The sequence below is a fragment of the Phocoena sinus genome, chromosome 1 (genome assembly GCF_008692025.1).
Source record: "Phocoena sinus isolate mPhoSin1 chromosome 1, mPhoSin1.pri, whole genome shotgun sequence".
Classification (NCBI taxonomy): Eukaryota; Metazoa; Chordata; class Mammalia; order Artiodactyla; family Phocoenidae; genus Phocoena; species Phocoena sinus.
Genome location: NC_045763.1, coordinates 54826408 through 54840414, shown reverse-complemented (window position 1 = coordinate 54840414; position 14007 = coordinate 54826408). Strand labels below are relative to the sequence as shown.

The window sequence follows — 14007 nt, the reverse complement described above, 5'->3', positions numbered from 1 at the left end:
CTAATCAAGGGCCAAAAATCCAAGTGACATTTAAACTATGTGCTAGCATATGCTGGGTAAAAATAATATACTGCTATACTGGTATTCATATTTCAAAAGCTGACATTTACTAGCCAAGAATTCTGTTACTGATATGGTTACACAGGTCTTAATTCCTTAATATAGTATTTCATGCACCGTACTACTTCATTAATTGCTATTTGATTTAATTTCTATTATTTCAAAATACATTTAATTAAAAATACTCCACAGGTAAATCCATTAAACAATTTACTGTCAGAACAAAATATTCCTACTGTTGTGATTAGATTTTGGCTTCTTTAATACAAAAATTAATTTCTCCAAACTTTGCTTTAATTATATTTCCTCATGGGAAAACTAAATACAGTATATAATTAAATGGCTGTTTCTGCATTCACTATTTTATTCCTTTTAATGATTTTTAGTGTGGTCACAAGTTTGACAGCCACAATACATTGATAACATAGCTGAAGACAGTATTGAAATGTTACAAAAGCGTGGCAAGTTTTAAAATGTCAACTCTGAGTGATGGTGCATTTCCCATGTATTTGCATCTGTACCCCCAAATTTCACAACTCGGTCTGTGCTTATCCTCACCAGGTTAAGGTGTATGCCTCACTTAGGTCAGGGCAGGAGCTGTTGTGCCTTTTTTTTTTTTTTTGCGGTACGCGGGCCTCTTTCTCACTGTTGTGGCCTCTCCCGCTGCGTAGCCCAGGCTCCGGACGCGCAGCCCCAGCGGCTACGGCCCACGGGCCCAGTCGCTCCGCGGCACGTGGGATCCTCCCGGACCGGGGCACGAACCCGTGTCCCCTGCATCGGCAGGCGGACTCTCAACCACTGCGCCACCAGGGAAGCCCTGTTCTGCCTTTTTGCAGACCCAGACTTTCAAGAGCAAGTGTTGAACTCAGGCATTCCACGGAGCATGTTGGCAACACCAGACTTTGCTTTGGTTCCTATTACTGTGTGAGCTACCTGATCTCCCAGGGTTTGGGCTAGCACAAGGGGTATTTTGATATCCCTGCATGAGACCAGCAGGCAGTTTCTGTACATGTTTCCTTGGGGAGGGGGTTGGGGGAGATTCTAGAACTGATGTGCAGTCTTCCAACACACTGTCTGACAGAGCTGGAACCAAGATGGGATTCATAGTAACTTTTTTTCATCGAAGGTATTAACCGTCCAAGCAACAGCCTGAATGCCTTTAGTTGACCACTTCTTCAAGTAGTTTGGGGATACAAAATCCTTTTGCATGAGGAAACCTGAAATTCCACACAGGTACCATAAGATATTACGTATGCTCCAAGCAAATGAAACATCTATTACCACAAACATGGATTGTATCCAGAGAGTATCATAGTCCCATCTGCTGTTTGGCTAAGGTTCCAAGGTCTGTGAGTTAAAGCCATTACTACACTGTGATCTGTTTGTCTCATAGATAACTTCCGGCAAGAAAGAGCAAATACTACTACTATTGTATAGTTGAGGAAATTCCATACACATTTTCTTTAGAACATCAGTAGCCATATTTGCATGGCCTTTGACATCAAAGAAGACTGTGACGTTATGGTTCAGGCACTCTGCTCCAGCTTCCCTCAGGGCAGGGATCTTCTCATCAGGGAAATTATTCCTGAATCTGTGATCTGCTGCAGGATTAAACTTTCTAATTTGTTCAAGTGTCAAATCACACATCGACCAGTCCCATCAGTCTACTTGTGCTATTGTGCATTAAGGTAGCAATCTCATCAGAAGGAAACGCAGCATCCAACTGTTCTCTGACTCATTGTGACTGCCACTGCCAATGGCAGAAACTCGGTCCTGGGGCTTGAGCACCAGCAGAGCCCTGTGGGAGGGCACATGCTCAAGGTTGAAGAGGCGCAGCAGGAGATAGAGGCTGCCGGTGAAGAAGCAAGCAGTGAAGGGCTACACGTCACCAGCCACAGCAGCAGCAGCAGGAAGGAGGACTCCTGGTCCTCTCACAGCCACATGCCTGTGACTATATCGGTGAGGATAGGAGTCTTGGATCCACTGGGCTCCTTGGACAGGCCAGAGCACAGGGATAAAGCACAAGGCACTCACTGCAGCTTGCCCATTTACATTTTATTCCAGGATTTTTTGGATAAATCAAAAGTGTATAGGATTTTATAGAATTCATTGAGTATTACTTTTTAAAAGCTTACCTGTACTTTGATTTCAATTTACTAGTCATAAATGAAATATGCCCAGATTTCCCATTAAATTAATAAGAAGGCCACACATTAAAAAATTATTTCTATTTTAATAACAAAGTATATAATATGGACATGAAATGTAAATGCATACAAATTAAATAGATTATTACGTACATCAGTTAAATTGATTAGCATTTTGTTGATCAACAAATAATAGACTAAACTTGAAATAATTCTTCTCAGTTTGATAGTCTCAAGCAAAATTATTTCCTAAAAACAACGTTTAAGATATAAGGGAATACACACAGTAATATATCCATTCTTGTCGTTCATTCAGAGGCATTACATGTTGACAAACCTGCATATAAAAATAGAAAGCCTTTACTTTCCTTTTATATACTGTAATTTGGGGCTAATTTTTCAATAGGACATTTCTAGAACCTATGTAAAAAATACCTCTGTGCAGATAAAATTCTTTAATATTTGTCCTTAGCAGGGACCTGCAATCTACGATCTGATGTCTAACAGGATAATCCAGCCTAAATTCTACATAATATAGTATTTGGTAGTTGGTATTTGTGAATGTGGGTAAAGAGGAGTGGTAGAAAGGGAAGTAAATATTCTTTCCTCACTAAGCCTAGAACATTAAAAAAAAAAACCATGATTGGGATAACAGAAAAGATAAACTCTTCTTATCCTGTTTTAGGATTTCACTGACAGCATGGAGAAAAAAAGGGAAAGAATAGAAAGTTTTTTCCTTTTTCCCTTGACTAAACTAGTTTCAGGGTCTACTGATCTCTCCCTGCCTTTGAACTCCTGGCTAAATCAGAAACCCAGAGTTCTGCTAACACCATAACTTCAGCTATTCTAGCTCTTGACTTAGTTGGTTATCTGAAATTCACAGGCATTTTTTCTTTTAGGTTACCTCAGAAAATCTTAATAATGTAGATAAAAATATTTTGAGTTATCAAAAGTCCTATTACTATTAATACTACTTTGTATTTCTATATAATATTCAATTGTGCTTTCACATATATCATTATATTTTTATCTTTACATTAATTTTGTGAAGTACCTAAAACTGGTGACATTACATTAATTTTACACTTAAAGAGACTGAAACAAACAAAAAAGAGACTGAAACAGAGAAGTTAAGTGAATGTCCCATAATTACTGAACCAAATAGTGAAAACTGGATTAGAACCAGTCTCCTATCTCATAGTACAGGATGGTACTAATACAAATATCATACTTAAAATAATTTTCTACTTTATTTATATTTATCTACATATTTATCCATAACATTAATAGCAAAAATGTTTTTTTCAAATTGATAAAACAAAAGGCTTTAATTAGAAAACAATGCATTACCATTGTAGATTTTGGTGCCACTTCTACTGCAAATATGTCAAGTCCTCTGTTGTTTACACAGTTTTTACTCAGCTCGTTGTTGATGTGAATAATCACTTTATTATCTGACTATAAAAAAAAGATTTTATAAGTTGCTAGTCCTTTCTTTACTAAATACATACAAACAAAATGATAATTGCAAAACACTTTGCAAGTCTTGTGATAGAGATATTCACAGGGTTCTATAGAAACAAAGAAGACGTTATAGAAACACAGAAACATTAGCTCAGACTGGGGTATCACGGAAGACCTTATGGAAGAAGTGATACTGAAGATAATATATCATTGATAACGATAGCCTCTAGGATGGATAGCAAACAAGAGAAAGCAGAATGAAGCTGATAAATAAGAGAAATGTAGGAGTCAAAGTATTCCCCTGCTAAAGAACCTGTAATCACTCTAATGACTACAAAGGGGCAATATAACATTAGACTACCTGGATTCATCTCTCATCTCTTCTACTACTTAGCTCTGTGACCTTTTGTAAGTTATTTAACATCGCTGTGCACAAGTTTAACATCCCTGTGCACAAGTTTCCTTGTGTGTAAAATAGGAATAGTATAATACTTAGGAATAGGAAAATAGGAATAGTATAATACTTACCTCATTGGGTTGTTGTGAGAAGTAAAAGCGTTAAAGTGCCTGGCACATGGTAAGCTCTAAAATATTATTACCTCATTTTGGTGAAGGAAATTTAATTTTCCTTGAGGGAAAAGGAGATGGAGGATTGAGAAATGAAGGTAATAGAGCAGAGGAATTGGGGTAAGGTAGTGGCTCTCTTCCACCCTTTTAATTCTAATGAAACGTAGAGGGCTCACACACACACAACCAAAACCAAACAAAAAAGAAAACATAGAGGGCAGAAACAGAAACATGCTGGATCTTAGGAACCACTCTCCAAAGTGTTATGATCCATTTGAAGACTGCAATCTACTGGCTGGGGAACCTCTTATTTCATCAAGTCTAAACTCTTCTATCTTGTTTTCAAGATAACATATATAATCTGGACCCATTCAACCTATGTTATTTACCTTTCAAATACTTCTCCAGATAAAGCTTTCTGTTTCTGCAAAGGAGATATTCTCACTTTTTCATCTATAGTTCACATTAACTCTTACTCATATTTCTCCTTATACTGTTTCTCCTGCTTCTAAAGGCTGCCTCTCTGCGTATCTAAATCCTAGTTATCCTTCAAATCCTATACACATGTTTAAATCCCACATCAGTTCCCTTCCCCCTAATCACAAGCCCTTCCCCAACTTCTATAGTCCAAACTAACATCAAGTACAAGAGATACAAATACATTTGAATTCCTATTGCACATACAAACAGTATTATGTAATTTAACATTTAACTGTTATTTCGAGAGTATTAATTTTGCCTTTACAATTAGCCCATAAACTCCTTGACAGCAGAGACCATGTTATACTTTCTAGTGGCCCCTACGGTGACTATGAGAGTTACATAATATATATTCACATTGACTCAATACTCAGCCAAATCTTAATGCACTTTAAGAAATTTATGAAAGGCATAAAAATAATGTAAATCTCACCCAGGAACTAAAAGAAATAAGCCAACAGTTCTAAAAAACCTAGCCATCTTGAGTAAGATTTTATAAAAATTTATAATTTCTAGAAAACTCAGTATATCTGACTTTAAGAATTTATGTGTGTATTCTCTTGACCAGCAATATCAATAGTAGCAAAGAAGATGGCCAAAAGCCAGAAATAATTGGCTTGATAAAAACAGGTCCTGGACAGTGGAATATATTTAATTAGATAAAATGATGATAATCTGTAGGATTTCTGATACTGCAAAGTTTGTATAAAACAGTTGGGCTAAATTCTTTTCTTTACGTTGTTTATATTTCTTTAAAACATGATGTCCATTGTTTAAAATAGCTATGTATGTGTGAAGACTTTTAGTAACAAACTAAATAAAATACTTTGTATCCAGATTATGCTCTATCTTCATAGATCTCCAAATATTTAATTTTCATAATATTTTAATAGAAAAACAATTGTCTCAAAAGGAAACACAAAAATAAATATCTAATAAATAAAGTAAATATTATATACCTTAAAAATATATAAAAATTATCATGCCCAGTTTGAGTTAGAAACTCAAAAAGAAAAAAGAATAACTTGACTATTACAGATATTATTAATGTAATGGGGTATTTAATTACTATGCAAGAATAGGGTGAGAAAGAAGATGGAACATAGTAGCAAACATTGCTGTTATGAGGAGAACCACCTCATAACTGATACCTTGTTTTCAATAACTGATGTTATCCAGGTGTCACACTTATAAGTATGTACAATTATATTTTCATAGCCATCCATTACTTTGGCATCGCCTTTGTTAAGAACAGATTTACAAATGGCCTTCTCAAGTTGCCCACTGCATGCCTCCATATGGACAGTTTTAATTCTTGGCTTGCATTTGTCTGCATAGATATCGATGACAAATGGGCATGCCTGAAATGAAAAATAAATCAAACCTTGTTTTAGCCTTTTGATAGAATTTAAATTATTTATTATTAATATGTTTATCATATGACTTAAGAACATACTTTCTAGCTTGTCCTTCTGATACACGTTTATGAGGAAAATTTTAGTACTATGAATTGATTAATAAAAAAGCATGAAATTCTGATTTTTTGGTTGCATATTAACTGATAATGTTCATAGAAAAGGAAAGAAACCTCCTTTACGCCAACCCCTCCATTTGCTCAAAAGCTAACTCATGTCATGTTAGTTACTTAATTTCCTTTCCTAACTACAGAAAGACTACAGAAAGAATTCATCAACAGGCTCTAAAGAAATTATGTGAAACTCAATACACGAATATATAGCACCAAAAATAACTAAGTGTAGAAAAATTAATTCACACAGTTTATAGTTAGTGTAAAAGCACCTTTAAAAATCTGAGATCTAAAGAGATTTTCTGCATTTGGAAATAGATTTTTCTAATGTCTACTCTTTAGTCTCTACCATAGCCTACAAGATACTGCACACGGTAGCCTCTCTATACAGCCCAGTCCCCTGCCTTGCAGGACATGTTCCAGTTACTCTGCTTTTTCATATCCTAGAACAAATAAAGCTCTTTCCTGTGTCAGGGATTTCGTATGTAGTATTCTCCCTGCTTAGAAGATTCATACATTTTCACATATATATCTCATCCTCCTCTTTCAAGTTTAAGCTTAAGTGTCACTTCTGCAGAGAGAGTGGCTCTGGTCCCCCAATCTCCTTCACTCCCCCACTGTTCTCTACTTTGGCCACTGGCTTGTTCCCTTCAAAACACTTTTGAAATGATTTTATTAATTTTGCATTTAATCAGTCATCCTCCTTCATGGAATGTCCATGAGGGCAGAATTTTTGACTATTTTATTCATCACTGTGCCTCTTTATTACAAGCTTACTTTATGTAGGCATTAAAGTGTATTCGTTGAGTAAATGAATGAATTCACACACATTGATGATCAACTTCTTATTATGGGGACAAAAGATAAAAGTCTGAACTTAGTAGAACAATATACATTTTTATTTTTTTTAAAAAGTTTAAAAACATTTAATGACTCCAACCTTTGGCAATAATAAAGTCACCTTTTTAAGAGACAGTAGTCTGAAAAATCACTGGAAAAGAAAGCAGAAGATCTGAGTTTGTAATTGGGTTTTTTTTTTTTTGCGGTACGTGGGCCTCTCTCACTGTTGTGGCCTCTCCCATTGCGGAGCACAGGCTCCGGACGCGCAGGCTCAGCCGCCATGGCTCACGGGCCCAGCCGCTCCGCGGCATGTGGAATCTTCCCGGACCGGGACACGAACCCGTGTCCCCTGCATCGGCAGGCGGACTCTCAACCACTGTGCCACCAGGGAAGCCCCTGTAATTGGGTTTTGACATTTACTAGCTTCGTGATCTGGGGAAGTCACTTCACTTCTATGAGGCTCAGTTTCTTCATTGAGAAGGTGGGGATAAACAGTATATATCCTGCCAAGAGTTGCTAGAAATATCTAATAGTAATATGTGTCAAAATATTTCACAATATAGAATTCTAAAAAAAATTGCAATAATTATGATTATGGCATTTTAAAGGTTTAATTTATTTTTTCAGTACTGAATAGATTCTGGTATTATTCTACCATTTTTCAAGTCTTGCTTATTTGTCTTATTCAACCAAAGAGTATCAATATTACATTCAGATATCACTGACTATAAACATCTTAAAGTCTTTGTTAAAGACGTATTCCCTAAAATTTTTAAATAAAATCTTATCTACTCTAAAAATGATGCCCTGTAACTGTATTACTTTTTTCTGTTCATGGACTTGATCTTTTATTTACTTATCTTTTTTATCCTACTAAGTTAATATAGGAAGCATACAATAAGGAAGAAAACAATTCATTGTAAATTGGTAATTGTAAAACTATTAACAATATATAATAAGGAAGACGGGGAAGACTGTAATAAAAAAACCTAGATTAAGGCATGCTACTAAAATTTTGCACAAAGTGTGGCTCTTAGCTACCTGTTAGCCAAGATAAAAGTGAAAGAGAGTGTATTACGTAGCTCTCAATATCTAAAAAAACGAAGGAAATTTTTCCCAGTTCTGAATTCCAAAAGGAATTTATACCATGAAATTCTTTTTTTAAAAAGAAGAGAAGGAAAAAAAGGAAAAAAACTAGGCATACGTTTTGCTTATCAATGTCCAATAAAGAACAAATTATTGTTATGGTGACATAGGGGCAATGCTCTTGCAGGAGGAACAATAAAGAAGTTATGCGGCTCTTTGAAAGAGGATCTGCCTTTATAAGTTGATAGAGAGAGTGGATAACCTATAATTCTAAAACTGAATTAGGGGGTTTAATAAGAAAAAATAAAGTAAAAGTGACTGGCTGTGCCTGATTGTAGAGGAAAAAAATAAGACAAACTGAGAGTATATAGTAACTTATAGAATGCTTAAAATAAACTTTGGTTTACTAAAACCATTCAATTAATGAGATTTCAAACAAACCTAAGCCCTTTCCTAAATCCTAACCTGTAACTGATACTTTGGTTAGTCTTTGTGACACAATACCTACTAATTTAATAGGTGGGATCAAAATACAGCTCATTTAGACGTTAGATTACTTACATAATATACGACTCAAGAAATTGCCAAAAAAACGGTTCCTGAATCCTTATGGGCAAAAGACTCTACAGACATATTCAAACCAATTAGAACACAGCCCATAAGATTTTAAATGGATTCTTCCTAAATTATCATAAATTTTTTTTTTTTTACAAACATGAAAATGTTAGGTCATGCTCTAGGTATATTAACTCAGTAACATAGCACACATCAAAGAACCATTGCCTATCAAAGCTAATACCTTAACTGAACAGGCTCATTGTCTCAGAGCACTTACAGGTATCAGTCAAAACTAAATCAGTCCAAATACCTTCAGATTTTGTATGAATCCTTTAAATAAAATGCTATCACATGTGTATATCCCTATCATTGATGGAAGTATTCAATATTTTTATACCAATTAATTAATTATGAATTATTACTTTCTCCCTTTATTACCATCTGCTGATTCAATACTTTCAACCCAACAACTCTATAACCCTTACTGAATGAGGAGAATATCCTCATTATGATTCTGTAAATCAAGAAGTATCCATACCCAGAAAAAAATTTTGGATGCTTCAATACCAAATCCTGACTTAATATTGTTTGTTGATGGGGTTATATTAAAAAAAATAAAAAGGACAATACCAGGCTTGACATAATAAGTAGCCTAGTCTCTTCTGTAAAATCTATTTCCTTACCATGAAATAGCTTAGCTCAAATGATTAAATTATGGCTCTCTCTAAAGCATATCAAATCACTAGAAGAAGAGAGTAAAATACACATACTAGCTAACAGCTAGTATGCTTTTAGAATAATTGACTTTTAAAAAATGTTATAGAAAAAAACAAGGTTTTATTTGCACTTTCTCAAGTACTCTTTAAAAATGAACAACAAATACATGATTTGATACCTAAAATAATTGCTATCATAAAGGAAGAGACAGTAAAAGAAGTTCTATGGAAGCTAATATCTATACTATAGATACCACAGAAATACTTTAGAAGTACTATACAAATACTTTTAACAGACCATTATATTAAACAGACTACTCTGACTAAAGTCCTTATGTAAAAGCATTGTAAGAATAATAAAATAAAATCCATGGAAAAGTTCAAGGATTGCATTGTAGATATACAAACTTTGGCCTCCCAAATTCTGAAAAGAAACAATGGGTACAATCAGGTTATAAGAACCACGAGGATTAAGATCTGACAAAACCAAAATAGCCATCTGGACTACAAAAATAAAGGATAAAATCCTCTGTGAAACAATTCATTCCAATAGGGACAAACTGGCTATAATATCAAACACTAAGGAAAGAACCTTCCTAGGATGATGAAGGATAAAGTCGGTCCATGCTTTATTTGGAACTAAATTAACCTAAAAAAATTGAGGGACATGAACTGAGACTATGCTCTAAAAGACTCTGGGCATGTCCAAATTGAATTTATACAGTTGCCTCTCCTGCCATGGTTTCTGAATATGTCGTACTAATAATAGCACATTTCTTTTCAGAATGGATCAAAATATTTCCCTGTTGAAAGGTCACAACCATCATGACTGCCTAGGACATTCCAAATTACTGATCCCGTGACAAGGGACACATTTAACTGGAACAATTATTCATAAATTTGGATTATGTACTCAAAAACATTTTTGTCTTTATCGTTCCCAAATCTCTGGGAAAACGATAAGGGCCTTAACAGAATTAGAAAGACACACCCTTTAAAGATCCTAAAGTGAGGTTTACCAGAGAACCTCCAGAAGCCAGCAGTACACAGAATTAACTGCTAACCCAGAAACCTTTCAATAAGCACATGACCATATGAAGTAAGAAGCTTTCTCTCGAGACCACTGGAGCAAGATTCTTCTATAGGTTACAGTCTTCTTTGAACACTCTTGTTTATTCATAGCTTTCCTCTTTACTGATTTAAGGGTATATATGTCTGACTTAGCCTATCATGTTCTCCTTATTAGTAATACTGACTTTCCTAAGTCTAGGCTTTAAGGAAAATATGTTTGAACTATGAGAAATAAAAATGCAATATTTATTATTAGTCACAGCACCAAGAAACACCAAGAAACAATATACCTACAATCCCACAAAGGATGATTACATGACTTGTGCAGCTTCTATGTGGAAATCAGACTATTTAATGCCAACCCAGAACCACGGTAAATTATTTTGTACAGCTATTAGTTAGGCCATTACAAGGGTATGACTCTCCAATACCCTCAGTGGGTTATATTTCCTGACATACACCCCAAAATAATAAAACCCTTTCTGCAAAAGACTCCTGAAGATAGTAAGCCGATTCGCAGCAGTTATGCCACTCCACATGATCATCAAAACATTGCTCCTTCATTTTGGTTGACACAGTAATTAATATAGCCTAAGCCCTGGGGGCACAACAAGCCAGTTGAGTTAAATTCTTTAACACAAACGGGTATAGATAATAAAAAAGCCTCGACTTTCTTTTGAACAATCAGGGAGGAGTCTGCACTAATGCTAATACTTCAGGTTGTACCTGGATTAACACTAGAAGTAAAACTAACTAAAACTACAAAAGGCTATAAAAAATAGACTTAAGGAGTCCTTGGGACTTTTCTTGGCCAAGTCTGGAAAATCTGGGGTCCTGATTCTGGAGTGCCCTTCAGTCCTTTCTTATAATACTTCTAGTTGTACTTGTCTCAGAGTTTAACTGTTGTCCAGAATCTTAAAATGCTTCAGTAACTTAAAAAGTTACTTTCCCAACAGATGACTTAAAGGCAAAATCAGGATGAAATCATGATACATGCACAAACTGAAAATTAGATCTCCACAGAGGAAACCTCTTCAAAGAGAATCAACATCAGTGGTTGAGTGAATCGTTGATGGTTTTTTCTGCAACCTTAGCTGGATGAAAATCAAAAGGAAAGACTGGGAATAAAAAAGTGCCCATAAACTTATGAAAAAACTGATTATTCTGTCGTTATGGTAATGAGCAGTCATCAGAACTTGGTTTTTTCTTTAATATATATTTAATTTTTATAAGTAAAATAGTTAATATACAATGTTGTGCTAGTTTCTTGTGTACAGCAAAGTGATTCAGTTATATACGTATGTATATATATAAACACACAGATATGTACGTATATATTATATATATATTTTTCATATTCTTTTCTGTTATAGTTTATTATAAGATATTGAATAGAATTCTTTGTTCTATACAGTAGGACCTTGCTGTTTATCTATTTTATATGCAGTGGTTTATCTATTTTATATATATAGTAGTTTGCTAATCCCAAACTCCTAATAATTTATCCCTACCCCCCTTTCCCCTTTGGTAACCATAAGTTTTTGTTCTATGTCTGTGAATCTGTTTCTGTTTTGTAAATAAGTTCATTTGCATCATATTTTAGATTCCACATATAAGTGATATCATATAATATTTGTCTTTCTCTGTCTGACTTACTACACTTACTATGATAATCTATAGGTCCATCCACGTTGCTGCAAATGGCATTATTTCATTCTTTTTTATGGCTGAGTAGCATTCCATTGTGTGTGTGTGTGTGTGTGTGTGTGTATTCCATTGTGTGTATGTATGTATATACCACATCTTCTTCATTCATTCCTCTGTTGATGGATTTTTAGGTTTGCTTCCATGTCTTCGCTATTATAAACAGCATTGCTATGAACACTGGGGTGCATGTATTTTTTTGAATTAGAGTTTTCTCTGGATATGTGCCCAGGAGCACGATTGCTGGATCATATGGTAACTCTATTTTTAGTTTTTTAAGGAACCTCCACACTGTTCTCCATAGTGTATGCACCAATTTACATTCCCACCAACAGTGTAGGAGGGTCCCTTTTCTCCACACACTCTCCAGTGTTTATTATTTGCAGACTTTCTGATGATGGCCATTCTGACCAGTGTGAGGTGGTACCTCATTGTAGTTTTGATTTGCATTTCTCTAATAATTAGTGATGTGGAGCATCTTTTCATGTGTGTGTTGGCCATCTATATGTCTTCTTTGGAGAAATGTCTATTTCTTTTTTAGGTCTATTTTTTAGGTCTTTTCTATTTTTTAGGTCTCCTGTTTTTTGATTGCATTGCTTTTTTTTTTTTTTTTTGATATTGAGCTATATGAGCTGTTTGATATTTTGGAGATTAATCCCTTGTTGGTCACATCATTTGAAAATGTTTTATCCCAGTCCATAGGTTGTCTTTTCACTTTGTTTATGGCTTCCTTTGCTGTGCATAGCTTTTAAGTTTAATTATGTCCCATTTATTAATTTTTGCTTTTGTCTCCATTACTCTAAGAGACGAATTAAAAAAAATATTGCTTCAATTTATGTCAAAGACTGTTCTGCCTATGTTTTCCTATAGGAGTTTTATGGTGTCATGTCTTATATTTAAGTCTTTAAGCCATTTTGAGTTTATTTTTGTGTATGGTGTGAGGGAGTGTTCTAACTTCACTGATTTACATGCAGCTGTCCAGCTTTCCCAACACCACTTGCTGAAGAGATTGTCTTTTCTCCATTGTATATCCTTGTCTCCTTTGTCAAAGATTAATAGTCTGTAGGTGTGTTTGTTTATTTCTGGGCTTTCTATTCTGTTCCATTGATCCATATGTCTATTTCTGTGCCAACACCATACTCTTTTGATTACTGTACCCTTGTAGTATTGTCAGAAGTCTGGGAGGATTATGCTTCCAGCTTTGTTTTTTCCTCAGGATTGTTTTGGCAATTCTGGGTCTTTTGTGATTCCATATAAATTTTAGGGTTATTTGTTCTATTTCTGTGAAAAATGTCATGAAAGGGATCTCATTAAGTCTACAGATTGCTTTGGGAAGTATGGCCATTTAAACAATATTAATTCTTCCAATCCAAGAGCATGGAATATCTTTCCATTTCTTTGAATCATCTTCAGTTTCCTTTACCAATGTTTTATAGTTCTCAGCATATAAGTCTTTTACCTCCTTGGTCAGGTTTATTGCTAAGTATTTAATTATTTGATGTGATTTTAAAAGGGATTTTTTTTTCACTTTCCTTTTTTATATTTCATTGTCAGTGTAAAGAAATGCAACAGATTTCTGTATGTTAATCTTGTATCCTGATACCTTGCTGAATTTGTTATCAGTTCTAGTAGTTTTTGCGTGGAGTCTTTAGGATTTTCTACATATAGTATCATGTCATCTACATATAATGACAATATTACCTCTTCCCTTCCAATTTGGATACATTTTATTTCATTTTCTTGTCTGATTGCTGTGGATAGGACTTCCAATACTATGCTGAAGAGA

General features: G+C 34.8%; 1 protein-coding gene and 1 pseudogene across 2 annotated transcripts in view; both read right to left on the bottom strand.

The window, feature by feature from the left end:
- Positions 1-925: 925 nt before the first annotated feature.
- LOC116757733 lies at positions 926-2381 on the bottom strand (annotated as a pseudogene).
- The window catches only part of EFCAB7 (EF-hand calcium binding domain 7), a 50710-nt gene continuing 38972 nt past the window's right edge, over positions 2270-14007 (bottom strand). For both annotated transcript variants that reach the window (XM_032611527.1, XM_032611535.1), the window contains 3 exons: positions 5870-6079; positions 3558-3665; positions 2270-2544 (listed from right to left, as the gene is read on the bottom strand). In XM_032611527.1, the coding sequence (XP_032467418.1) occupies positions 2470-2544; positions 3558-3665; positions 5870-6079 (393 nt within the window). In that variant the 3' untranslated portion in view covers positions 2270-2469. The remainder of the gene's footprint in view (positions 2545-3557; positions 3666-5869; positions 6080-14007) is intronic.